Here is a 25,940-nt window from a genome sequence, read left to right as displayed (position 1 = left end):
CGTTGGTTAGTTGACAAGGCTAGATTAACATGCACCCTAAACTGGTCAAACATCTTATTGTCTTTCATGTCGGTCCGGGAAAAAAAGCGTCAACCTTTAAAAGAAATTATAAAAAAAATTGGTTGGGAAGTCCCCAAATATAAATGTATTAATTATCCTGAGCTGTGCAGCTTTAGTGGTTTGACACGTCTCAGTGGTGTCTGCATGACTGGCAGCAGGCTGGCGGCTGGCACAGTGCAGCGTGCATACAGTTGGTTCTGTGGTCACTGTCGTTTCCGCCTGCAGCTCCGTTTCTGTTTTGAAATTGGGTCGCTCTCCTTCTTAACCCTGTCTTTTGTAAATCAGACGGTGAGTGTCTGTTTGTGCACGATAGCGTTCGTCTCGCAGGTGTTGTTTGAAGTGAGAGACTTTTAGGCTGCGGTAGAGGTTAGGTTGTGGTTTGTATCACAGTATGTAAAATCATGGTACTCACCCCAGTTGAGTGTGTGTGTGTGTGTGTGTGTGTGTGTGTGTGTGTGTGTGTGTGTGTGTGTGTGTGTGTGTGTGTGTGTGTGTGTGTGTGTGTGTGTGTGTGTGTGTGTGTGTGTGTGTGTGTGTGTGTGTGTGTGTGTGTGTGTGTGTGTGTGTGTGTGTGTGTGTGTGTGTGTGTGTGTGTCCCATACAAGGGTATTTTGAAGGTTCTTGCCTAAACTTTAAGTACAAAAGCATGTTTCTCTCCTTTTGTAATCCTATAGGTGATAACTCCAGAGGAGATAGTTGACCCCAATGTGGATGAGCACTCTGTCATGACCTACCTGTCCCAGTTCCCCAAGTCTAAACTAAAGCCTGGCGCTCCACTAAGACCAAAGCTCAACCCCAAGAAGGCCCGTGCCTATGGGCCTGGTACGTACACACATGCACGCACGCACACGCCTGCACAACTCTGCACCCATAATTCAGGAAGAATGCTTTACTAAAGGCAAAAATAGATGAAGATTTCAAATAAGCTGGTTTAAATGTAAACAAGCAGTGACTCAAAAGAAGTTACTCCATACAAACTATATTGACTCTCCAGCTCATAATAGACATCTTTAATACTCAAGTCTATAAACACTTCAACTGCACAGCAGTAATCCTCTTCTCACTCCATAGGGTGTGAAAATGCTTGGACATGTGGACATTTTGTTTTCATTTGACTGTCCCTTAGGGACCCTACTTAACCACTTGAACACTAACCACTTAACCCTAAATACAGTATTATGTAGTCATACGAAGAATAGTGAAAATAGCAGATCTACAAGCTCACAAGGCATCACAATGCAAAGTGGTGTGAGCTTGTAGATCAGCTAATTATTTTAACTTTAAAACCTTTCTTTTTTTATGTTGAAAGCTTTTGATTTTTTTTTAAAAATATGGCCCAAAATAGGGACGGCAGGGTTAATGTGGTTAATTGTCCTTCTCGTCCCTCTTCGCCCAGGTATTGAGCCTATTGGTAATGTGGTAACGAAGAAGGCAGTGTTCACAGTGGAGACCATCAGTGCTGGAATGGGAGAGGTGCTGGTGTATGTGGAAGACCCTGCAGGACACAGAGAGGAGGTACACGCACACACATTCACAAACCCACATGCACTCACACTGATACCAAAAACGGAATATGGCCCTTGATGAAAGACAGTGTTTTGCTGGTTTTACTGTCTTGGTTTGGTGTATCTTGACATCAGTTGTCTATTTTCCTTCAGGCTAAAGTGACAGCCAACAATGATAAAAACCGCACCTACTCTGTCATCTACATTCCCAAAGTCACCGGCATGCACAAGGTAAGTCAACGACTTAAGTCCTTATGTCCGTCACTGCCCTAAAGTGAATATGATTTCTTAATGAAGGTAAAAAAAATATTAGTAGTTTAAATTAAAGTTTAAAATGTCATAACGTTTTAACTTGTGGTGGTTCCTTGTGTTCCCCAGGTGACGGTGTTGTTTGCGGGACAGAACATCAATAAGAGTCCCTTCGAGGTGGAGGTGGGCATGGCCCAGGGAGACTCCAGCAAGGCCACAGCCCAGGGACCTGGCCTTGAGCCCTCAGGAAACATCGCCAACAAGAGCACCTACTTTGATGTCTACACCGCAGGTACTGTAGGAAGAGGGACGATGATACTGTAGCTGATGTTTTTGTCTGTACTACTGTTATTATTTATTTATGTGGGGTACAAATGGAATAGGTCAGTTTGTTTTGTTGAGCAACTCTTGTGACGTATTCCATTACATTTCTCTCTCCCTTCTCTCTCTCTCTCTGTCCGTCTCTCTCTCTTCTAACTCTGCTTTTCATTCCTGCCCAATCCTACCCATTCTCTGCTTTCCATCCTCCTCTCGTTGCTCCTTCCTTCCTCACCTTTTCCCTTCTTTCTGGCTCTTTCCCTCCTCCCTTCCTTCCGTCCCAGGTGCTGGCATTGGGGAGGTGGAGGTGGTGATCATGGATCCGGCAGGTAAGAAGAACACTGTGGAGTGCACCATCGAGGACAAGGGCAACAGCAGCTACCGCTGCACCTACACGCCCACCCAGGAGGGCCAGCACATCATCTGCGTCACCTTCTCAGGGGGCCAGATCAGCAAGAGCCCCTTCACCGTCAGCGTTGGAGAAGGTAAGCGAGGGAGAGCCTGCAGTATTAGAGGGGAGTTGAAGGAAGCTAGAACTGAATAATGTTGGGGGAGGAGACTTGTAGTTAGGCTATTTTCTGTGTGCGACTCCGCCGTTCGACAAAGTATAAATTGGGCTTAAGCCAGGAAAGCGGACCAGCAGAGGCCGCATGCCGTAGTTATTGGATTCGTTGGTGGATTAGGTTTAAAGGACCAATACTGGTGGTCTGACATGCTTAGCCCATTGACTTTGACTCACGGAATACTTGACGTTACTGCCGACCATTTTCCAAAGCATATTGTGATTTGTTAGATTTTCATCATTTGGATTCTGTTCATTTCAGAATGAAAATCAAGTTGCAGGGACTTGAATTTGTGGCTATTAATTAGCAGTTATGTTATCATTGTTTCTTATAACTGTGGTTATCATTTGTCAGTTTTGTTATCATTTTTTATTGATTTATTAAGTGCAGATTGATTTGAAATGCCTAGATGAAAATGTAGTCCCTGGAGGAAAGATTGATTCATTAACAAAATTTGGTGGTCCATTGTCTTATTAACCACAAAGTTATGTTGGGCAGCATTGACTCAGTTATTCTGGTATGTTCAATAATGTTTTAATGACCAATACCTGCATTGATACCGGTATAGTCCTTTTTCAAGGAGAAGACTGGGTGAATCGATAGCGATAAGGAGGTGTAGTTTGTGAGAAATGCAGAAAGGAAGAGGAAGGAAACAATAAAACGAAGGAGGGCAACCCGAATGAATACTGGCTTACAGTTGACATTGGCTGTAGTTTATCTAGATTGATTGAATACTTGATTGATTTAATACTTTATTAACAGTTTGCAAATAGTACAGTGATACGATTATACAATGGTCCTAAAAGGATAACACAAAAAGCCCCAAGGGCTTGTTTCCATTGTGGTCCTGTGTATTCAATTCATAGCATTTATTAAAAGGCAAAATAAATAATGCCAGTTATTTCAGTTGGTGGGCCTGATATTAGGAGTTACCTTGTTTGAAGTTCAGGACATTATTTGGAAATGTTTTGCTTCCTTTTCTCTGCTGCTCTCTCTGTCTTGTACTTTGTGTCATTTCTTTCATGTGGGTTGTTGCTATGGTACTGGATGTCGTGTTCTCTCTCTTTCTGTCTTGTCTCTCGTTCCTCTGCCCCCCCCCCACCCCCCCACTTCTGTTTGGTACTATAGAGGCCTGGTGGTATCTATCCTCTCTGTGGAGCAGCTTCTTCCTTCTGCTGTCATTTCCTGTTTCCTGGGATCTCTCTTGGGTACCCACTCTGTATGTGTGTGTGTGTGTGTGTGTGTGTGTGTGTGTGTGTGTGTGTTTGTTGGAGGATACCAAGGTGGTTTTGGTTGGTGACTGAGTGCTTGTATATGTACACGTATATCTGTGTTGGTGTAAGAGTGCACTGTCTCCTATATTAAGTGTGTGTTTGTGCTGAATTCCATGTCTTTTCTTGAGACTAATTTGTGTGATCTGCATCTAAAATTCTGAACCAGGACTGAGTCAAACATTTAGCATATCCATGTGGAAACAATTGTTATAATGTGTTGCAGATAAATCCGAAAATAAGTTTCCAGGACATTTTTTTAAGACATTAGTAAGAGCCACAGTATCATTGTTTGACTAAGTAATGCATGAGTTACTAAGTTACTGCATCGAAACTGTAGATTTATGAACATAGATTATGACACAGCTATGCAGTGTAAACAGCCAAAATACACAAGCGTTGTAGTTGCTTGGCCCTTCAAAGAAAGAATGGCCTCAAAACTATATCTTTGTCTTAGACACCAGATTCTAAAAATGATGTACCAAGGTGACCAAGGGATTTTAGGCCTTACATGTGGTTTGTCTATCTATCCCATGCAAATGTTTCGTGATAGTACTAGCTTTGTCCCAGTGCGATATACAAGTAGCCTTCGTCCTCATTCAGCTTGTAACCCTCCTGTTCCGGTGGGGTTTCCTGAGCTGCCCACAGGGGCCATCTGACTATGACTCAGCTGGTCCTGTTTTATACACTTCTAATCAAGCACTATGAGGGCCACCCTGTATCCTGTGGGGAGAAGTACTCACTTCCTCCACTGTCGTGTTTGAGTCCACACTCGGGATTCAGATAGAGGGGAGGATAAGAGATGGGTGGGGGAAGAGGGGAGATTCAAAAAGATAACTGGAAAGCATGGACTCTCCAGCGACCCTTCACTGTGATGAATGTGTAGCTTAGTTGGATTTTTTTTCGGACCCCACATCACATTCCATATCTCTCTGTTGAAACCTAAGCTATCACATATGGTCATCATGACCTTGGAAAATATTCAGAACCATCTCGCTCTCAATTCCTATTGGTTTCTATTTCACTCAATCTTCCTGGTTCTCCACTTTAATGTTCTCTCCATTTCCTTCTCTCTTTAACCTCTACAGCATGTAATCCCAGCCTGTGTAAGGCAAAGGGTCGTGGCCTGCAGCCTAAGGGCCTGAGGGTAAAGGAGACTGCAGACTTCAAGGTCTACACCAAAGGAGCCGGGACAGGAGAGCTCAAAGTTACCATCAAGGGCCCCAGTGAGTCACACTACAATTCCCACCATCACCTCGGAGTTCAAAATAGCAGTTGGTTTAACCTGACTCTTAGATTTGAGCCTTAAGTTGATACCCAATTAACAATGTATTTATGTCCAAGACGTTCTTTCCTAGCTTACCTCCTTAAAGGTTTAATGACATTCACTTTTACACCACATTCAAAGTCTTTGTCATGGTCCTTCAAAAGTGTACAAAAAGTTTTAAGTGAAAATTCCATTCCAGTGATCCATGGCAGGTGTTTTTCTCTCACATTTCTAAAGCCTTTTCAACTGCAATGAAAAAAGAAATCTTTGCCTGCGGGTGTCGCTGGTGAGGGATTTTGCCTGTCAATCATCGCCTCTGCTCCGCCCCCCCCAAAGGAAAGGATAGGGGAGGGGAGGGGCGAGGAGGAGAGTGGGCGGGATTAATCGACTGTGACCTCACTGTCGAAGGGCCAAGCTCAGATTACTTTTCAGGCTAATTATTCAGAAAACCCCAGACCACAGAAAATCCACTGAATGTTCTAAGTTCAGGTTTTTTGGGTGTAATTGAGGTCATAAAACCCCAAATAAAACATTGAAAATAAAAAAAGTTAAAATGAATGTCATGACACCTTTAAAATGAATGATCCCAAATCGTAGTGATGAACATTGTCTGAGTTCTTAGTCATAGTGGATCATACTTGTGTGTGCTTCATGTGTGTGCAGAGGGTCTTGAAGAGCCATGCAAGAGGAAAGATCTCGGCGATGGAGTGTATAGTTTTGATTATTACCCCACCACCACTGGAACATACAGCATTACCATCACCTGGGGAGGACAGCACATCACCCGCAGGTACATGAATAACACGCACGACGGACACATACAGATTTTGGTTGGGAATATAAGTATCTGTGAAGCCACACACAAACATAATATGTTGTGTCTGCTCTGTACAGTCCGTTTGAGGTAAAGATTGGTATCGAGGCCGGACAGCAGAAGGTGCGGGCCTGGGGGCCTGGCCTAGAAGGAGGCGTGGTTGGAAAATCAGCCGACTTTGTTGTGGAGGCTGTCGGAGACGATGTAGGCACGCTGGGTAAGTGAGCAAACTATTACATGGTGTTTTACATGCCATTACGGTGTGTATTACGGGCCATTGTGTCAATATACTCTAAACTCTACAATACATATTGGTCATGTTTTATTCAGACAAAAAAAAGTATTGCAGCTTTAATTATAGATACGCTTGTTACCTATGCATTCATTTATAGACCTGTTAATTACAGATGGACAAGGCAGCATTCCACTTCTCCTCTTGACCAAGCTGCTTATTTTGCCTCTCACTCCAGGTTTTTCTGTGGAGGGTCCATCTCAGGCCAAAATCGAGTGCGACGACAAGGGTGACGGCTCCTGCGACGTGCGCTACTGGCCCACTGAGGCTGGGGAGTATGCTGTGCATGTGCTCAATAACAATGAAGACATCCAGCATTCTCCCTTCATGGCTGAGATAGTGAACCCACCAGGCAAAGACTTCTACCCTGACAAGGTATGCTCACGTTTGATGGCACAATGGTACTTAAATAGATGTATGCTCTCTCTCAAGAGAAATGCATCAGTAATTATTGGTTGGCTTATCGTTGGCTTATCGTCGCTTTGGGCGGAAACCTCCTATCTCCATATATTGTGACGCGACCCGTGAGTTTTTTTTACTATGTTTTAAATTATTTTTTAAGTGAAGTTGAAAGTGGTTAAGTCTATCTGTGGGTTTTATAAATATTGAACCTTCTACAGCACTGCCACCCAGGTTTGGAATAGTCTAACCCCATCCCTCAAAAAGTGCAGTTCGCTGGGCTCTTTTAAAACAGCCCTGAAAATTCACCTTTCAGGAGGCCAAGAAAGGAGGTAGTACTATTCTCCCGTTAGATAGACGACCCCCCCCCCCTGTACATAGTCTTTTATTTAATTTTTCCCCCCTTTTTTTATCTTTTTGATATACATAATGTTATCTTTTACCTGTTTTTTTTTTTTTTTTATATTTGAACTGTGGTGCCACTATATATGTCTATGAATTGAATATCAAGGACCTCATTGGAAACAAGACCGCAAGGACTTTTATGAACGGACCTTTTAGACAAAGTATTTTAAATGTAACTGTTGTTTTACATTTTTTGCCTAATAAAATATTCAATCAATCAATAAGAGCTTGTGACTAAATAATAACTACATTGGATCCATTGGAACACATTTAATTTTTTCCACTTTCTGAAAAAGAACTGTTTTGGACATACAAGGTTTCCACCAGACAGCGACAATGTGCAGTGCAATAATGCTGTTGTGTTTCTGATGAGCTGTTTATTATTGTGTTGATTCCAGGTGAAGGCCTTCGGCCCAGGCCTGCAGAGTAGTGGTCTGGCAGTTGGAAAACCAACAGAGTTCACTGTTGATGCCAAGCAGGGAGGCATAGCCCCTCTAAAGATTTTGGCTCAGGTGAGTGTGTGTATGCACTGAATACATTCTCTCACATTAATTTAATTGTGAGGGTCTAAACTTTAGACTCTAAAGATTTAACCAAATGGACCTTTTGCACTGTTAAACAATTATCCTCAAGGAATTCTCTTTTACATGTTCTCATCTTTACATTTTTCCACCAACAGCTTCTGTTGTTACTTTACTTATTATAACTCCCCCAACCCCTGCTGTGTACCACAGGATAGTGAGGGAACTCCAGTCGAGGTCCAGGTGAAGGATAATGGCAATGGGACATACACTTGTACCTACACCCCACGCAAACCACTCAAGCACACTGTTATGGTCTCCTGGGGAGGAGTTAACATCCCTGACAGCCCTTTCAGGGTGAGAAACACGCACGCACGCACGCACGCGCGCACACACACACGCGCACACGCACACACAGAGTTGGTGTGAGTTGGTGACGTTTTTTGTAATCACGTGTTTGTTAACTAATTTGCTTTTTTTTTTTTTTTTTTTTTTTTGAAGCATTTTGTTACTGTTCTAAAAATGAAAGGTGCTGCTCTCTAAATAACATTTATTTAAACAATGGATGGTGTTGATATTGTCCTGTAGCGGTTTCCATCATGCCGAGTACTGACCCTGTATATTGTTTTGTAAACAGATGACCATCGGAGCAGGCTGTCATCCCAACAAGGTGAAGGTGTCGGGACCAGGGGTGGCCAAGACGGGCCTGAAGGCCTTCGCGCCGACATACTTCACCGTCGACTGTGCTGAGGCTGGTCAAGGTATAATTATTTCTATATTCTCTGTATAAAGCAATATTCTATGTATAAAGCAATGGTGCAAACTATAAACAAAATCACGTAACGATTCTCTCTAACTGCTAACCTTGCTTTTTAGGTGACATCAGCATAGGAATTAAGTGTGCCCCCGGCGTGGTGGGCCCAGCCGAGGCAGACATCGAGTTTGACATCATCAGAAACGACAATGACACCTTCACCGTCAAATACACTCCCCCTGGTGCGGGCAGCTACACTATTATGGTCCTGTTTGCTGAAAAGGTACGTATGTGTTTTTAAGTGTCTTTGATCATACATAATTGTGTTTGTGTTATCAATGCTGAATTTTAGGGGTCCACAGAAAGCATGTTTTGAGTCGTGTAGTGCTTTTTATATCATGCCCTGCACTTATAGGGAACCGAGACAAAAAAAAAACTGGAAGTGAGATTTAAATCTCGTCTAGCGAGACTTCAGTTTTTTTTTTTTGCATAGTGTTCTCACTATGAACGTCAGATCTCACCAAAAAAAAAGAAAAGCTATTAAAATACGCGATCTAACGCTAAGGCCTATTGGCGCACGTTTTAAGCTGTGGTGGACCCGGGATGGAGTTATGATTTTTTTCCTACTGTACCATTCATCCTAAGATATCATAACATCATAGCAAAGGTATGAAAACCGTGGTCCAAAATTCCCCTTTAACACTGAGGGGGAGATGCCTTTGTTCAGTGTGAGCGTGTCTCTCCAACCCTCTGCGAAGGAAAGTGACGTTGATGAGCAGCACTTATCTCAAAAGTTGAACTAATGTAATTTCGAGAGTGCTGAACGAGAGGTGTGAATCAGAATCACTTTATTTGTCAATTTCCTTATGTACTTGCATACATAAAGAATATGAAATGCCCTTCCCTCTCAGTCACTTGTTGTTGGAGTGCAACATAAAACATCAAACCATCCCCCCAAAAAAAGACTATGTAAAACACAAACATTTAAAAACCCAATGTGTACGACGTGCATTTCATTTGAGTTACTCGCACAGTATATAAAGTGCCATGGTGCACTGGGAAGAGGAGTGCTCCTGGCTTTACCCTAGAAATTCATAGCATAAAGGTCCTGACAGCCCAAAATAAGGCTTTCTGTGGACTCAGCCCCTTAGTGTGCTTTTATGTATAATGTGTCTTACTGTGTGTGTTTACTTAGCTGAAAATGCTTGCATTTGTTGAAAATATTTGCTTCTTGTACCCAGGCCATTCCAATGACTCCGATCAGGATTAAGGTGGATCCCTCGCATGATGCCAGCAAAGTGAAGGCAGAGGGTCCAGGACTCAGCCGCAATGGTGAGATGAACACACATTCTGTGGAGAACCGTTTACACCAAGTACTATAACTAGAACGATAACCATAAAGATATAGTTTTAAAAATCATTCAATCTTGGCCCGGACTGGCCTTGCGGTCCGGGCACACGTGTCGCGGGTTTGAATCCCGATGACCATTGCTGCATGTCATTCCCCATCTCTCTCTCCACATTTCCTGTCTATCTACTATATCCTATCAATAAAGGCAGAAAAAGCCAAAGATATATCTTTTAAAAAAAAAATTCAATCTCAAGTCGATGGCAAACTCCACACCACAATATAGTTATCGTTATATAGTGCGTGGTGTGAGCGGCGCTTTCATATGGCACTCTCACCAGAGTTAAATGAATACTTTAGGATATTGCTGTGTATGAGAAATTAATACTGCAAGAAATGAACTATTTTAATCTTGTGTTTAACCCTACAGCCCCTGTCACTCTCTATTTGTATCTCTGCCAGGTGTTGAGCTCAACAAGCCCACTCATTTCACCGTCAACACAAAGGGAGCTGGCAAGGCCAAGTTGGACTGCAACTTCAGCGGGCCGATCAAGGCAGAGGCCATCAAGGACTTTGAAATAATCAACAACCATGACAACACACACACTGTCAAATACACGCCTGTTCAACAGGTGAGATGGGTACACCTACACATACAGTACAGTGATTATCAACCTTTTTTATTTCAAGGACCCCCAGTTAGGCCATGGACCCCCATTTGATACATTTGTTTTATCTTTGGAACCCCAATCTACACTATAAAGTCATCAGTGTTAATATTACTCTCGGGAGTGTACAAATGGTACCAACTGGGCCTGTAAAGGTCCATTTGGTTCCATTTGTACACTCTCAGAGTCACTGACCCACAACACAAGGTTCCATTTCCTAACTATCGATCATTTCATGGGGGCCCCCTGGAACACCCTCAAAGACCCCTGAGGGTCCCCGCTCTCCACCTTGAGAACCACTGGTCTATGTCACCCACCACACACATTAACAAGCGTGCAATAATGCTCTTTCCATCAACCTCTTCATGCATAATGTCTCCTAAGACAGAGCTGTAACTTTTCCTCATTCCCGCCCTAAGGGTCCTCTGGGACTGGCTGTGACCTACGGTGGAGACAATATTCCCAAGAGCCCCTTCAACGTGGCTGTGGCACCCTCACTAGACATCAACAAGATAAGCGTCTCTGGCCTGGGAGACAGTACGTCCATTGCCCTTTCACCTGTGTCTGTTTTATAGACTTGACCACTGGCATCCAGTTCAATTTAGTTTTTACTCTAGGTTGTAATTTGCGTCTCATTATCTTATATTGTTTTTAAGCTGCCCCCTCTCTCCCTCTCTCTCTGTAGAGATGACTGTTGGCAGGGACCAGGATGTGACTGTGAAGGCGAAGGGAGCTGGAGGTCAGGGCAAGGTCGGCGCCAAGGTGACCGGGCCATCAGGAAAACCAGTGGCCAGCAAGGTATTGCACATTATCTGACTCTAGTGGCCATGGTATGGCATGTGAACTGCCAGTATTCCCTTAAGAAGCGCTTTGTGAATAATTGTTCATGTCCAATAGATTTGTGTGGTCTTTTGTATAATGTCATATTTTATTTTATAGTCTGAATCTAAACTGTAGCTGAATAACTGTCTGCAAGGCCAGAGGAAGATGCATGCCTGCAAGTGAAATTGTTTGGAAACTCCTGTAGTACAGGAGAAATACTGTCAGTGGCTCCCAGTGGCTGCTGTAGGAACATTTCAAGACCTGCTAACGTTTGTTAAGGTAGATTTATTATTTTTAATAGGTGAAACTCTCTTCCTGTGTCCTGCTGTAGGTGGAGCCGGGTCTGAATCCAGAGACCAGTCAAGTGAAATTTATCCCCAGAGATTTGGGGCCATACCAGGTTGAGCTGACCTATGACGGCACTCCCCTCCCTGGATCTCCATTCACGCCCACAGCCTACCCTGCTACAGACTCCTCCAAGGTCAGCTGGCTCTGCATATTGGTTATAGCGGCTGCTAGCAGAAATGCATGCATAAATTAGTTTGTCTCATTGGCGCTAATTAAGTCCTCAGCTCATCATCTAGCTTCTAATTGATCGTTATCGGTCTCTTCTACTGTCAGGTGCGTTGCTCTGGCCCAGGCTTGGAGCGTTGCAAGGTTGGCGAGACGGGGGAGTTTGTTGTGGACTGTACCAGTGCAGGTCCGGCTGAGCTGACCATTGAGATAATCTCAGACAGTGGGACAGAGGCAGAGGTCCACATCCAAGACAATGGGGATGGAACATACACCATCACGTACATTCCGCTCTACCCAGGCTCCTACACTCTTACCATCCGCTACGGTGGCCAGGATGTGCCAAACTTCCCTGCTCGTCTCACAGTGGAGGCTGCTGTCGATGCCAGCGGAGTCCTCGTGTTCGGACCTGGAGTTGAGGGCAAAGGTGAGGACAGAGGTTCTGTTTGTGTCCCTGTGTGCCTGCTCAAAACGTTAATCAAACATTTTCAACAACTTTTCTTACTTAGTTTAAACTATAAAAGGAAAAACTCCTACTTCTTCTTGGCCCTTTGCCCCACTTATCTGGTCTTCTAGGATCAAAGGAACTTTGCCTCAGCACTCAAGGTCTGATCATGCCATTAGTTACTCGTTAGATTTGTGACCTAGAATCTGATGATTTTGCATTTCTTATAAGTTACTCAATAGGCTTACCTAAAAGTTTACACTCCAATTAAATTGATTTGACTGTGTACCTGTTCTATTTCTTATAATCATGTTCTTTGCATTCTCTGCCCTGTGCACCAGGAGTGTTCCGCGAGGCCACCACTGACTTCACTGTGGATGCCCGCGCCCTCACACAGAAGGGCGGTGACCACATCAAGACCCTGATCAGCAACCCCTCAGGCAGCAGCACGGACGCCCTGGTCACCGACCGTGGGGATGGAACCTACAGCGTGGAATACACTCCATACGAAGAGGGTGAGTTAATTTAGTGAAAGTTATCGAGTCTGTGGTTATTCTCTCTGCGTCGTCCCATGATGTGAATGTGATCCCTGTCGTGTTTGTGCTGTTGCAATGTTTCAGGAGCACACAGTGTAGAGGTATGCTACGACGGCTCTCCGGTGCCCAACAGCCCATTCCGTGTGGGTGTGACTGAGGGATGTGACCCAGGACGTGTGCGCGTGCATGGCCCCGGCCTGAAAGGAGGCATCACCAACAAAGCTAACAAGTTCACAGTGGAAACCCGGTAGGGAACACCATTTGACACTTGATAGTCCACAGTCATGGAATAACATTATGAATGTCTTCACAGCTCACTTCATTTTCACAATAACCATTGCACATGTTTTTTTTGTTTTTTTTTACTTCCCTAAACACTATAAAAAATGTATTATTTGCAAGTGTCTGCCCATGACACTCGTGCCAAAATGACATAGGCACTGGAAATGTACCGGCAATGTATTTATGTATTTTATAGTTAATAATTACAATTCCTGACAACTTGTTGTTGCGTTCCAAAATATCCGAGGACCCTGCAGCTTTAAAAAAAAAATACAGCCGTACTAACGCAGTAATGACAACGGAGTGTGGCCAGAAAGACGTTACACAGTATGATTTTAATGGGAATTAGTGAGTTATTTGTGTATTCAGCTTTTTTTTCCCTGCTTTTTTTTGGTGCGTCTTTAAAAAAAATTCTTCCACCCTTCTTCCGTCTCTCCAGCGGAGCAGGTACTGGTGGTCTTGGCTTGGCAGTGGAGGGTCCATCTGAGGCCAAGATGTCGTGCCATGACAACAAGGATGGCAGCTGTAGTGTGGAGTACATCCCCTACGAGGCTGGTACATACAACCTCAACATCACTTATGGGGGACAGCCCATCACAGGTACGGAAAATACTGACGTTTGTCTGTGTCATGCGATGAAATTGTATTATGGCAGCAGTAGGCTTCCAGATGCTGGAGACAAAACTAGCAGTCAAGAGCATTTTTTACTTTTGTGAGGTCATTTTAAAGGTGTTTTGTGAGATTGCGTACTGATACTTAGACATACTGAGATTGCAAGTTGCAAAAAAGTATGGAAGAGGGTGACTCTTTTCTCTTATCCCATCCCTAGTCTCAAACTCGCAAACAACCCGTCTCCTCCTCTCATCCCATTCCTTCTGTAGGAAGTCCATTCTCAGTGCCAGTCAGTGACACAGTAGACAGCACCAAGGTTAAGTGCCAAGGAGCTGGACTGGGCACCAACGTCAGAGCTAACATTCCTCAGGAGTTCACAGTGGACGCGTCCAAGGCTGGAGTGGCCCCACTGCAGGTCCGCGTTCAGGGCCCCAAAGGTAAGCCTGTGCAGTGTGTGTGCATTTCTGTGTTGTTTTTCATGTTCTGGGACAATCACCTAAATCTTAATCTTCTTTCCTGAACACTTAAAACTGTTAGATCTGTCTTACACTGTGTATTTGTGTTTGTGTGTGTGTAGGGGTTGTAGAGCCTGTAGAAGTGGTGGATAATGGAGACCAGACTCACACAGTCAGCTATGTTCCCACCAGAGAAGGACCCTATTCCATCAACGTACTGTATGCAGATGAGGAGATCCCACGCAGGTATCACTCGCTCACTCTTTCTCCCTTTGACATGCATACATGGATGCATTATACCCTCATTAACACTCAAATCTCTAACACCCACTGCCTCCCGTCAGTCCTTACAAGGTAAAGGTCCTGCCTACGCATGACGCCAGCAAGGTGCGGGCCAGTGGCCCGGGGCTCAACACCACTGGTGTACCCGCTTCTCTACCAGTGGAGTTCACCATCGATGCCAAAGACGCTGGGGAAGGACTGCTGGCTGTGCAGATCACAGTGAGTGTGCACTCCATGTCCAGACACACATGCAAACACCTTTACACAAATGACAAATACGATGCAAGAGTGCAGACTAGCTGATGCCAACTTGGCTCACTCCTGGATCACTGCCCTCCACTCCCTCCTATCCAGCATCAGGGTTTGTCTCGGCCCCATACACCAGACAGTAGACACATGCACACACTTAAATATAGATGAGCATCCATTTGTATTTTCTCATTGTGTGAACTTGCTAACATTACAGAAATGATGGGTGCACACCCAAGCATGCCATCATCTGCATTCACATGATGCAGAATATCAAGCAATGGCGTGTACGACTGCTCAACAATATAATAACATATTGTCCCCGGTCTCGTTTTGCCTCTCTTTTAATTCTCCAAACTCAGGACCCAGAGGGTAAGCCCAAGAAGGCAAACATCCGTGACAACCACGACGGCACCTACCTTGTGTCCTACGTGCCAGACATGACTGGCCGATACACCATCCTCATCAAGTATGGTGGAGACGAAATCCCATATTCGCCCTATCGTATCAGAGCCCTGCCCACTGGAGACGCCAGCAAGTGCACAGTCACAGGTATGTGTTACAGCACTGCATGCCATAGGACTGTATACAGGAGGGCATGCTTGTAGAAATGAGAAGTTGAACTTTGTGTGTTAGTTCATTTTTACATATTTGTTTGTTATTTCCTAAAAAGGAACAGATAGTAAAATGACTATCATGTAAATAAATACACACCAGTTGCACAATATCAGAGCCTCAGAATTGCCTACCAGCAATTCATAGGTAATTTTACCACTTGGCAATATACTGTATGTAGGTAATTTTACCACTTGTCAATATTTCTTAAGCCCCTCTACCATTCATGACTGAAAACCTGTTATGTATATAAAGTCTGATATTCTGAGAAATTGCACACATACACTTACACACACAGCCTTCCCTCCCCTTCAACTGCTTCACACCCCTCCATCACTTTTTTGTTTTGTTTTGTTTTCTTCATCTCTCCGTTTGGAGCACAGTTATTGCCTCTCACACCCCCCACCTGACTGTCTTTTATTTTGTCACTTCTTCGCTCCCCTGCTTCTCACCGTTCCTTTCTCAGTCTCAATCGGCGGTCACGGCCTGGGTAAGCTTCATGAAACCAGTTTGTACTGTCAGAGGAACTACTCTGCTCTATTCTTTCTCTCTCTCTCTCTCTCTCGCATGTAGGACAGCAGCACCACATTTCAGTGGGATCCCTTTCTGTCTTTCTGCCCTTGTCTCACTCTCCCTCTTCTCTCGTTGTCTCTCTCTCTCTCTCTTTCTCTCTCTCTGATCTACTCTTCATCATCTCCCTCCCTCTTTTCCTGTCTTGTTTTTGGCTTCATCTCCTAATGTGATGCTTTCTGTTTCACTCTCTCTCTCTCTCTCTCTCTCTCCCTTATTGGACAGACTAATGGACTAACAGAGTAGTCGGCATGGTGGAATGGCGTTCTGGCTAATGAGCAAGTACTGTACTAGATGGGAACTGACTGACGATAATGTGCAATCCGTTTGGAAATAACATGTAGCTAGTAATAACATGGTCATGACTGGATGTCATCACACTCAAACCCGGTGTCGTGGCTGTGGAATGTGCATGGTGGATCTGGAGAGTTGCTGGAGAGAGCGTGCGTGTGGATGCTTGTTTGAGGTCTCTTCGTACACTGTAAAATCCTCAGTGTTCCTTTAACTATTGAGTATACAATTACAAATGCAACTAAATGGAACTGTAGAGGTCCATTTGTACACTATCAGAGTTATACCGTGAGTGGATTAACACTGAGACTTTTACTGTGTATACTAAATGATATACGTGTACGGTGTATATGCAGTATACCGTATATCTGTATGACATCTGTGTGGTCTGCATGCTTCAATGCATCTCAGTCCAATTGGCATCCCTAACACTCACTCAAATATTGCCTCCCCTCTCTGAAGGTGCTGGGGTTGGGCCCACCATCCAGATTGGCGAGCAGACGGTCATCACAGTGGATGCCAAGGCCGCTGGCAAGGGCAAGGTGACGTGCAGTGTGTGCACGCCCGAGGGAGCCGAGCTGGATGTGGATGTGGTGGAGAACGAGGACGGAACCTTCGACATCTTCTACACGGCGCCACAGCCCGGCGAGTATGTCATCTGTGTCCGCTTCGGAGGCGAGCACATCCCCAACAGTCCCTTCCAGGTCACGGTGAGTTCGTTTTCGTATGCAGTACTGTGTGTACCTACACACACACTCACACACGCACACAAACATGCTCACACCTAAAAGTACTGTATTTGAACCAGTGTTTCTGCTTAGCGGCTGCACAGTGTGTGAGTGAGAGAGTGAGAGAGAGATTCAATGAGCCTTGACATCATTCCTCTCCGCAGATGCTCCCTGATAAGGTCTTGGAATCAGCAGACATGTCAATGACACTAACTCTATTGTTCTATTCCCCTCCATTCATATACCCTCCCCTTGCCCCATCATCACCCCTGGCCTCCTACACCTGCCTTCACCCGCCCACCCCAACCTCCTTTCCTGTTCATATACACCATTACCTCTCCCTGCCTTCCCTTGTCCCCTCCCTCCATCCTTACCCACTCTCAGGCACTGGAAGGAGCTCCGACAGACCAGCTCTTGCAGCAGAGCCAAATGCCCCAGTACTACGCTCAACAACCCTGGGTACCAAATAACCTCTGTTTCTGCCCCAACTCATCCTCCCATCTTCTCTCAACTCTGTTCCATTGTGTTTGACATCTGGGTGCTCTTGTCTGTCTTGGCTGTCTCCTGGTGTCAATCGACTCATGTCTTTGTCTATCCATATCATAATATTCATCCCCAGAAGCCATGTTTGTTGTGTCCATCAGTGTGCTTTCTAGTCTCTCTTTGGCTACAGTGTCTCATTGCAGGTTTTTCATCTTTGAGATGTTTTTTTTCCCCCTTCCACCCAACTCCTCATATAGAGGCGTACTGAGGATTCCTTAGCTCCAGCACTGTGTAGTAGGGCTGAAAAATACAAAACGATTACAGCACCGTACTGACACGGTAGACTCCTTCCTGTTTAGGATGGAACTTTGTAAACTTGTCTCAATCAGTGTGTGCGTGTGTGTGTGTGTGTGTGTGTGTGTGTGTGTGTGTGTCACAAGGACTGCTAAATTTGAATTTAGCTAAAAAAGGTTTGTCGAAATGCAACCTAACTTTGTAGAATAGGCACAGCACAAGAAATAATTGTTTAAGAAGCGGTTTAAAACTCCTTCATTAAGACAAAATGGCAGCCCTTTGCAATTTTCTAATTGCAGGTATTTTGCCATAACTTATGGCGCAGCCCTACTGCACAGGGGGAAGTAAGTGATAGTTGGCCATTTTGAAAATCTACGAGGGCACGTGTGCTACTCCACATTTTGCAAAATGGCTCTCCTGTTCTTGTAGAGCGTCTCCTCACACACACACCACATACCCCCGTCCCCGTCCGTCCCCCTCTCATCTGTCCACCCATGACCACCATGTCTCTCTGTGTCCTCATGCCATTCTCCATCTCACAGCTTGTGTCGGTGTCTTCATCCCTGGTCATGATCACCACCTGGTCATGATCACAACCATCGTCATCAGTCCTCTCATTTCATGGTTGTCTAATTGCGTCTTCGTTTGGTGTTTGGAAGCCTTTACCCCTCTCTTGTCGACAATGCATTTGTTGTCTGCTAGTTATACTTGGTTGCACGCGGGTGTCGCACACCGAAAATGGATGGGTCACAATGTGTCACAGCTTGGGAGCTGCCATTTTTGGGGTGTGACGCCAACACGCAACTATAAGTATACTATAAGTATAAATGAGAAATAACTTCATTGCTGACATGTTGTTTGTGTCACTTGTTGTTGCTCCCATCCCCACACATTAACCATCATCCTTTACCCCCCCACCCATACCACCACCTAAGAATAGACAATCAAATGGTTAGAATTAGGGATGCACGATATTGACATTTTGGCCGATATACAATAACTGATTTATTGCATGGTCAAATCAATCCATACTGATATTGCAACTCAAGTTTCCAGTAGGGTTTACCTTAACTCCTGTTATACAGTAGCTGTGATACTAGGTGCAGATGCAGATAACCACTACTACTATGACCTGATTTATTAGACCTACTGATGCACGTGTCAAACAACTGAAATGTACACATTGTCCAATTTGTGTCCGATTTGTCCTTTTCAAAGCTTCCCCAGAAAATACTGCTTTTTTAGATTCACATTCCAATATAAAGTTTATAAAATAAAATATTGGCTAAAGAAATTGAGATTATTTTGCCGAATGCAATTTATAGCCAATATCGGCCGATACTGATATGATGATCGATTAATCGTGCATCCCTAGTTTGAAGTACTGTAATTGTTCTTCTGTTGCAAATACTGTGTCTTATTGCTGCTTGTAAAGCACTTGGAGATGCATTCTGTTTATAAAAAAGTCTAAGCAAAGAAAAGGTCTGAGTAGAATATAGATATTTAAAATGTCCCCATCCATCACCCTCAACCTCTCTTCAGAATGTCACTTAACGATACCTCTACTCTGTCTTCTAGGCAACAGACAGACCAATGGGAATGAACGGTTTGGATGTGGCTGGGCTGAGACCATTTGACCTGGTCATCCCCTTTACCATCCAGAAGGGAGAGATCACAGGTATACACACGCGCACAATAAAACGATACATCCAAAGAGCTTTTAAAAAGTTACAGAATAAAACTAGCTTTTCCCAAAAACGATCGAAATGATTGCGAAATAATTATTTTAGTTTTTCTTTACCGCCATTATCTATGTTTTTGTTTTCGTTGGGGAAATGCGATGCGTTTCAATTCTGTGTGCTGCCTTATAGGCATTACTCAGGGAAATAAGGAATCTTATGCAACAGAGTTGTGATGTGTAGCGTTGCATCTAGTAGCTGAATGTTGACTATTACACCTGTAAGTTATGTGCGTGTGTGTGTCTATCTATCCTCCCCTTTAGGTGATGTGCGTATGCCATCGGGCAAGGTGGCCAAGCCTGACATCACAGACAACAAGGATGGCACCGTCACTGTCAAATATGCCCCCACCGAGGCTGGCCTGCACGAGATGGACATCAAATATGATGGCATCCACATCCCTGGTACTGTGCTCTTCAAATTGATCCTTTGTACACGTGTTGTGCACTCTCAGATTTTAACTGCAGCATTAACATGGAGCACTGACCCCTCTCTCTCCACTCCTGTGTCTTTTCTTCCCCTACTTCCTCCTTTCTTTTTGTTATGATTTTCAGGCAGTCCTCTGCAGTTCTATGTGGACTACATGAACAGTGGTAATGTCAGCGCCTACGGCCCTGGCCTCATCCACGGCACAGTCAACAAGCCTGCTGTCTTCACTGTCAACACTAAAGATGCTGGAGAGGGTATAGAACACACACACACACACACACACACACTAGGGATGCGCCGATGGTGCAAGTTTGTTTTGGTTATATTGTTATTCATTACCCCCTTTTGTGCCAGGGAAACAAATACATCTTCATTATTAAAGAAATAACTGCCTTTCATCACACAGTAATGTTAAATGTTTCTTTTCCTATTCACACAATACAATACCCATACTTTTTTATTTCACTTTCATTCAACCAAGAAAGGCCAGTAAGCACCACACGACGGAAGTAGGATGGAACATAAATCAATGTCAAACAGATAAGCGGCAACAGTGATAAATGGCCATCAATTTTTGACCTGCATCGTTCATTACCTCTCCCTCCAGGTGGTCTGTCCCTGGCCATCGAGGGTCCGTCCAAGGCAGACATCAGCTGCGTGGACAACCAGGATGGGACCTGCACAGTGTCCTACCTGCCTGTCATTCCTGGAGACTACAGCATCCTGGTCAAATACAATGACAAGCACATCCCTGGCAGCCCCTTCTCTGCCAGAATTACTGGTAATACACCCCCACATGTAGCAGAGTGCTGCCTGATCAACTTTTTTGTTGTTTTTGAGCAGTAGTTTGACTGGGTTCAAATTCAGATGGCTACACACATGTCCACAGTCCACACGTAGATTTATATTATACCCTCTGTGGACTACATCTAAAAAAAACAATTCTTTCCAAATCTAAGAAAGAAATCCTCGATTTCTATACTACATTCCAAATCACAATGTGAAAAATCATAATGTTAGCTTGTAGATCGGCTATTTTTGCCATATATATTCGTCGTACAAAGTATATTGGACTCCAGTTGTTAATCATAAAAGAGTCGTGAATCTCTGGTGAGTCAGTCGCGGTAACTTGACCGCTATTCCAGCTATGCTTTTTCACTATGTGCATTGTGCACGTGATTGTTGTTAACTAGTTGTACGAACGCATGTTTTCTATTGTTGTATTGTTTATTGGATCTTGTTTAGTCGATACACTTAATTGTTTTAGCTCATGCTCATTTGACTTAGCTATTTTGTCTCATCTGTTTAAGGAAATAGGTAGCTGATATATTGCACTTTTACCTTAGCGCTAGGTATACTCTTGGTTGCTTGTTTTTGCAGAAAATGCACTAAAGACTTCTGGTGATTAGTAGTTTTCGTTCCCTACCTATGTTGAATACACTTATTGTAAGTCGCTTTGGATAAAAGCGTCTGCTAAATGACTGTAATGTAATGTAATGTAATGTAATGATTGACCGCCTGTCCCGGCTGTGTTTCCAGGTGATGACTCTATGAGGATGTCCCATCTGAAGGTGGGCTCCGCTGCTGACATCCCACTAGACATCGGAGAGCTGGACCTCAGTCAGCTGACCGCCTCGCTCACCACACCCTCCGGCCGCGAGGAGCCATGTCTGCTTAAGAAGCTGCGGAACGGTCACGTCGGTGGGTGTCTGAGGGCAAATGTTTGTTTTTAGAAATACTTTTTTTCTCGTATGTTTTACTTATGTTTCATGTGTCCATCCTAGGCATTTCATTCGTCCCAAAAGAGATTGGTGAGCACCTGGTGAACATCAAGAAGAACGGCCGCCATATTCCCAGCAGCCCCATTTCTGTGATGATCAGCCAATCGGAGATCGGTGACGCCAGCCGTGTTCACGTCAGTGGCCAGGGCTTGAGCGAGGCCAGGACCTTTGAACCTGCCGAGTTCATAATTGACACTCGTGATTCAGGTTAGAAATGTCTGGTTCTATGGATATAACTATTGCTGTGAACTGTGTGAGACATGTATGCGCTTACATGAGGGCCTGTGACATTTAGGGCCCGCCTTGTACCTTTGTCGGTAAAAAATAAATACAAAATTATAGATGCAATGACAGCTGTAGCAATAGGCTCGGCGGCATGTCCTCCTCAGCCCCACCTTGACTATCCCGCATTATTGCATTATTAATGCAGGCCTGTACACATGATTTGATTTGACTGTTGCACACCTAGTCATCCTACACTGTATTGTACTGCATTGCACTAAAGTGGCTTCTCTGCCCACATGTGTAGTTGTACCTTGTCTGTCCAGTGTCATGTGTTTTGTTGAGTATCGCAACGTCAATCATGTTTGTGATTTTTCTGATGTATTGTTAACATACGAGTTCAGTTCATATACAATGTTTGTTTTGTATCGTGGCATCCTTCTGTTCATGCAGGCTATGGTGGCCTGAGTCTGTCCATCGAGGGTCCCAGTAAAGTGGACATCAACACTGAAGACCAGGCGGATGGCACCTGTAAGGTCACCTACTGCCCAACCGAACCAGGAAATTACATCATAAACATCAAGTTCGCTGACCAGCATGTGCCAGGTACTTTACCTAGCTAGAGACTTTAGTTGTATAAGGGTTTATAAGCCTCCAACACAAATGTATTCTCAAAGCATTATCTATATCAAACTAGAGACTTTAGTTGTATAAGGGTTTATAAGCCTCCAACACAAATGTATTCTCAAAGCATTATCTATATCAAACTAGACAATCCATCAGGCTTGGTTGTATTGAGTGTAGCTATAGTGTAATATGTCAATCCTCAGAGTTATTTAATCTCTGAGAGCAAATAAAATAAAATGTTCCTGCCCAAATGGAGACTCCGGTTCAAATTGTTCACATTGCATCCGGCTTGGCCGGGCGCTAAGCTGGTGGGATGATCTCTGTCGCTGCACTAGCGGCTCCTAGAGGTTGGTTAGGGCACTATTTCCCAAACGGGGTCGGGTCCCTTTTTTGGATAGCGGAACCATTTTTATGAGTCATGAGTAAATATCCTCAATATTTTCCGTTTCCTCAAAAGATTTTCAAAAAATTAAAAAACAAGCTCACAACACAATGCGTCACGCCGTGTTGTGAGCTTGTAGATTGGCTATTTTCACTAGTTTGGGTCACAGGGAGACATACAATTTCTCTTTTGGGTCTTGAGCTACCACTGGAACCACTGGATTATGGCACCTGTTCAGCAGGGAGTGCAACTGGGAAGGATGGTGTGTTTCTCTGCATGCGTTCGGCCCTCCCGCTGAAACTCCTCACTGTTGGATGAAAAGTGGCTGGAGTCTTCATGTGTATCAGAGGAGACACATGGTTGTCTACATTCTCCCACAGTGCAGCTGTAGGCAGTGACAGGGAATTTGTAATGGGCATAATGAGTAAATTGGGAGAGTTAATCAAAAATCAAGAAATATACAACCCTCACCCGATATCAGACTTGGCTTAGGTGCTTAAACTTAACGTATTTTTAGTTTTTTTTAAATGAAATATCAAAAATGAATGAAATGGCATCCACACGCTAGTTTTCATTTGACCTAAGTTTACCTATTATCCTAGATTATATTTTGATGTATTACCTCGTGTTTACCTTACTTTGTCTGAACAATTCTCTCTGTGTGTGTGTGTGTTTGTGTAGGGAGTGCGTTCACAGTGAAGGTGACTGGTGAAGGCAGGATGAAGGAGAGCATTACCAGGAAGAGGAGAGCAGCATCGGTCGCCAACGTTGGCAGTCAGTGTGACCTCAGCCTCAAGATCCCAGGTGAGCCCTTCCTCCAGTGACAGGAAATCAGAAGAGAACACATTCCTCTATGCGTAATCATAATGTCAGAAATCCAACACATTGACCCATGAAACAAACCATAATCACACTGCATCCATTTTGCTCTTACGTACAGTACTCTACATCAGTATGATGTAAGAGCAAAACGGCTGCTATATGATTATGGTTTGTTTCATCTTTAATGTGTTTAGTTCACGTTAAGCAACTGTCTACAAAAAAGGCAAATTGACTCACTCACTCACTTTATTCATTCATTTCCAAAACATTTGACACTTGTCATTGTTTACTTAACATAGTTGTGTATTCAGAACTAATGAACACAGTTTATTACCTCCCTGTCTATCCAGAGATCAGTATAGCAGACATGACGGCCCAGGTGACCAGCCCGTCAGGCCAGATCCACAAGGCTGACATCATGGAGGGAGAGAACAACACCTACTGCATACGCTTTGTGCCCACGGAGACGGGCGTTCACACAGTGTGTGTCAAGTACAATGGCCAGCACGTGCCAGGCAGCCCCTTCCAGTTCACCGTGGGTCCCCTGGGAGAGGGAGGGGCACATAAGGTTCGTGCCGGAGGGCCAGGCCTGGAGAGAGCTGAGGCCGGAACACCAGGTTTGTGTGTGTGTGTGTGTGTGTGTGTGTGTGTGTCTGCGTGCGCATGTATCGTATGGTCTTGGTATGGGTGGCCTTAGCTGAATGGTAGAGAGGTCACCTGGGAAACGGAAGGTCCCAGGTTCGATTCCTGGCCCCGGCTATGTGTCCATGAGCAAGACGCTTGACCCGAGCACTCAATATGACCTCCTGAGCAGCCATCAGCTGGGTGAATCGGAAACTTAATTTCCCGCGTGGGATTGAAAAGGTCTGCATTGGTCGTGGTGTTGATAAGTTACTAAATATCCATCATGGCCGACCGGACTTAGGACAGGAGACTATGCTGTGTTGCTTGTCAATAATCTCTCATAATCCGAGTTTTGTGTGACTCCCCCGTGTTCTCTGTAGCCGAGTTCAGCATCTGGACGAGGGAGGCGGGAGCTGGTGGTCTTAGTATTGCTGTGGAGGGGCCGAGTAAGGCTGAGATTGCCTTTGAAGACCGCAAGGATGGGTCCAGTGGAGTGTCCTACATCGTACAGGAGCCTGGTAAGCGAGATTGAGGGATAACTAGAAAAACATTTCCAACTGTTTATCATATATCAAAATTGCATCCTGTCAATCTGATTTTACACTAAGTTTTCTCTATGCCCCCAAACTCCATACTTTTTCGTTTTTGTACTTTTTCATTGCATTTGCAGTTTGTGTGTATTTTACATTGTGTGTTGATGCTAGTTGTAAGGAGCAAACGTGCTGTGTAGGTGTTTGAACTGTAAAATCCTCGAGTGTTAATTTTACATTTGTTTGTTTTGGTGACTTCCTGTAATTCGGTGTGTTCCCCTGAAGGTGACTACGAGGTGTCAATCCGGTTCAATGAGGAGCACATCCCTGACAGCCCCTTCGTGGTCCCTGTAGCGTCGCCCTCGGACGACGCCCGGCGCCTCACTGTTGCCAGTCTTCAGGTGAGGCTCTGAGACACACACACACGTCCATGCACGTGTGTAGCAACACACCAGGCCAGAGTACATCGCCCACAATGCAGCAGCTGCAGGGAGTGCTGAAAGTTTAGGAATGTGTGGGTAGTTAGGCCTACTTTGGAGTCAAGACACAATTTGCACTTGTGAAATCTTGTCAAATCCTGAGTGTTAAATTAACTTTAGATTGTGCAAATGGAACCAAAATACACTCAGGATCAGGATTTTACTTTGTAAACTTTGCTTGAGACAGACTGATATATTGGGATAAATAATGTAGTGTAGTCACAGGTGTAAGTAATGAAGCCTTTCTCTTTTCTGGTATTTCCTTAGTGTCAGTCAAACCACTTGAGTTCACCTTTTGTGATACAGTACAATTGCACAATCAACAGCAATAACTTATTTTTGATAACTTTGCACATAAAACTGCAAGCTATCAAAGTACAGTTTGAGTGGGTTTTTAGAGACGTGGGATCTGCCGCTGCTGCAATGTTGGGTGGTGCAAAGGCTTCTGGGATACTAGAGGACTGTGTGTGTTTCTCGTGCCTCGTTCTAAAGGCTCCCAACAGTCCCCCCACCTCCCTCCCTCCAAGATGAGAAAGGGGCGCTAAAGGGTTAAAGAGGCCTGATCTGGGCCGTTTCCCTCCCTGTGTCTGTTCTCTCTCACTGAGCTGTACATACTGTGTATACACTGTATATCATACACACTTGCATGTATGCAAAGTCACTTTTCCCACGTGCACAAAGGTCTTTGCATACA

At 44.3% G+C, this 25,940-nt stretch overlaps 1 protein-coding gene across 4 annotated transcripts in view; it reads left to right on the top strand.

Annotated features, from left to right (window-relative positions):
- The window catches only part of flna (filamin A, alpha (actin binding protein 280)), a 53,863-nt gene that overhangs the window by 22,997 nt on the left and 4,926 nt on the right, over nucleotides 1-25,940 (top strand). Inside the window, exons 5-44 of one of the 4 annotated variants that reach the window (XM_080443694.1) lie at nucleotides 735-882; nucleotides 1,457-1,575; nucleotides 1,719-1,796; nucleotides 1,944-2,106; nucleotides 2,417-2,617; nucleotides 5,055-5,192; nucleotides 5,897-6,023; nucleotides 6,128-6,264; nucleotides 6,518-6,714; nucleotides 7,542-7,655; nucleotides 7,878-8,021; nucleotides 8,302-8,425; nucleotides 8,541-8,701; nucleotides 9,660-9,750; nucleotides 10,229-10,398; nucleotides 10,854-10,971; nucleotides 11,120-11,232; nucleotides 11,588-11,737; nucleotides 11,878-12,196; nucleotides 12,556-12,729; nucleotides 12,835-12,997; nucleotides 13,472-13,632; nucleotides 13,914-14,081; nucleotides 14,222-14,345; nucleotides 14,444-14,600; nucleotides 14,993-15,182; nucleotides 15,712-15,735; nucleotides 16,569-16,816; nucleotides 17,219-17,293; nucleotides 19,190-19,289; nucleotides 19,614-19,754; nucleotides 19,905-20,033; nucleotides 20,387-20,560; nucleotides 21,319-21,480; nucleotides 21,564-21,767; nucleotides 22,236-22,388; nucleotides 23,473-23,595; nucleotides 23,964-24,230; nucleotides 24,618-24,755; nucleotides 25,053-25,168. In XM_080443694.1, the coding sequence (XP_080299820.1) occupies nucleotides 735-882; nucleotides 1,457-1,575; nucleotides 1,719-1,796; nucleotides 1,944-2,106; nucleotides 2,417-2,617; nucleotides 5,055-5,192; nucleotides 5,897-6,023; nucleotides 6,128-6,264; nucleotides 6,518-6,714; nucleotides 7,542-7,655; nucleotides 7,878-8,021; nucleotides 8,302-8,425; nucleotides 8,541-8,701; nucleotides 9,660-9,750; nucleotides 10,229-10,398; nucleotides 10,854-10,971; nucleotides 11,120-11,232; nucleotides 11,588-11,737; nucleotides 11,878-12,196; nucleotides 12,556-12,729; nucleotides 12,835-12,997; nucleotides 13,472-13,632; nucleotides 13,914-14,081; nucleotides 14,222-14,345; nucleotides 14,444-14,600; nucleotides 14,993-15,182; nucleotides 15,712-15,735; nucleotides 16,569-16,816; nucleotides 17,219-17,293; nucleotides 19,190-19,289; nucleotides 19,614-19,754; nucleotides 19,905-20,033; nucleotides 20,387-20,560; nucleotides 21,319-21,480; nucleotides 21,564-21,767; nucleotides 22,236-22,388; nucleotides 23,473-23,595; nucleotides 23,964-24,230; nucleotides 24,618-24,755; nucleotides 25,053-25,168 (6,003 nt within the window). The remainder of the gene's footprint in view (nucleotides 1-734; nucleotides 883-1,456; nucleotides 1,576-1,718; nucleotides 1,797-1,943; nucleotides 2,107-2,416; nucleotides 2,618-5,054; nucleotides 5,193-5,896; nucleotides 6,024-6,127; nucleotides 6,265-6,517; nucleotides 6,715-7,541; nucleotides 7,656-7,877; nucleotides 8,022-8,301; nucleotides 8,426-8,540; nucleotides 8,702-9,659; nucleotides 9,751-10,228; nucleotides 10,399-10,853; nucleotides 10,972-11,119; nucleotides 11,233-11,587; nucleotides 11,738-11,877; nucleotides 12,197-12,555; nucleotides 12,730-12,834; nucleotides 12,998-13,471; nucleotides 13,633-13,913; nucleotides 14,082-14,221; nucleotides 14,346-14,443; nucleotides 14,601-14,992; nucleotides 15,183-15,711; nucleotides 15,736-16,568; nucleotides 16,817-17,218; nucleotides 17,294-19,189; nucleotides 19,290-19,613; nucleotides 19,755-19,904; nucleotides 20,034-20,386; nucleotides 20,561-21,318; nucleotides 21,481-21,563; nucleotides 21,768-22,235; nucleotides 22,389-23,472; nucleotides 23,596-23,963; nucleotides 24,231-24,617; nucleotides 24,756-25,052; nucleotides 25,169-25,940) is intronic. The other 3 variants (XM_080443696.1, XM_080443695.1, XM_080443697.1) reach the window with 3 other exon arrangements.

The sequence above is a fragment of the Gymnoscopelus braueri genome, assembly GCF_963280865.1.
Source record: "Gymnoscopelus braueri genome assembly, chromosome: 12".
NCBI classification, from domain to species: domain Eukaryota; kingdom Metazoa; phylum Chordata; class Actinopteri; order Myctophiformes; family Myctophidae; genus Gymnoscopelus; species Gymnoscopelus braueri.
The sequence above is the reverse complement of the archived record's forward strand: the minus strand, read 5'-3'. Positions and strand labels throughout refer to the sequence as shown.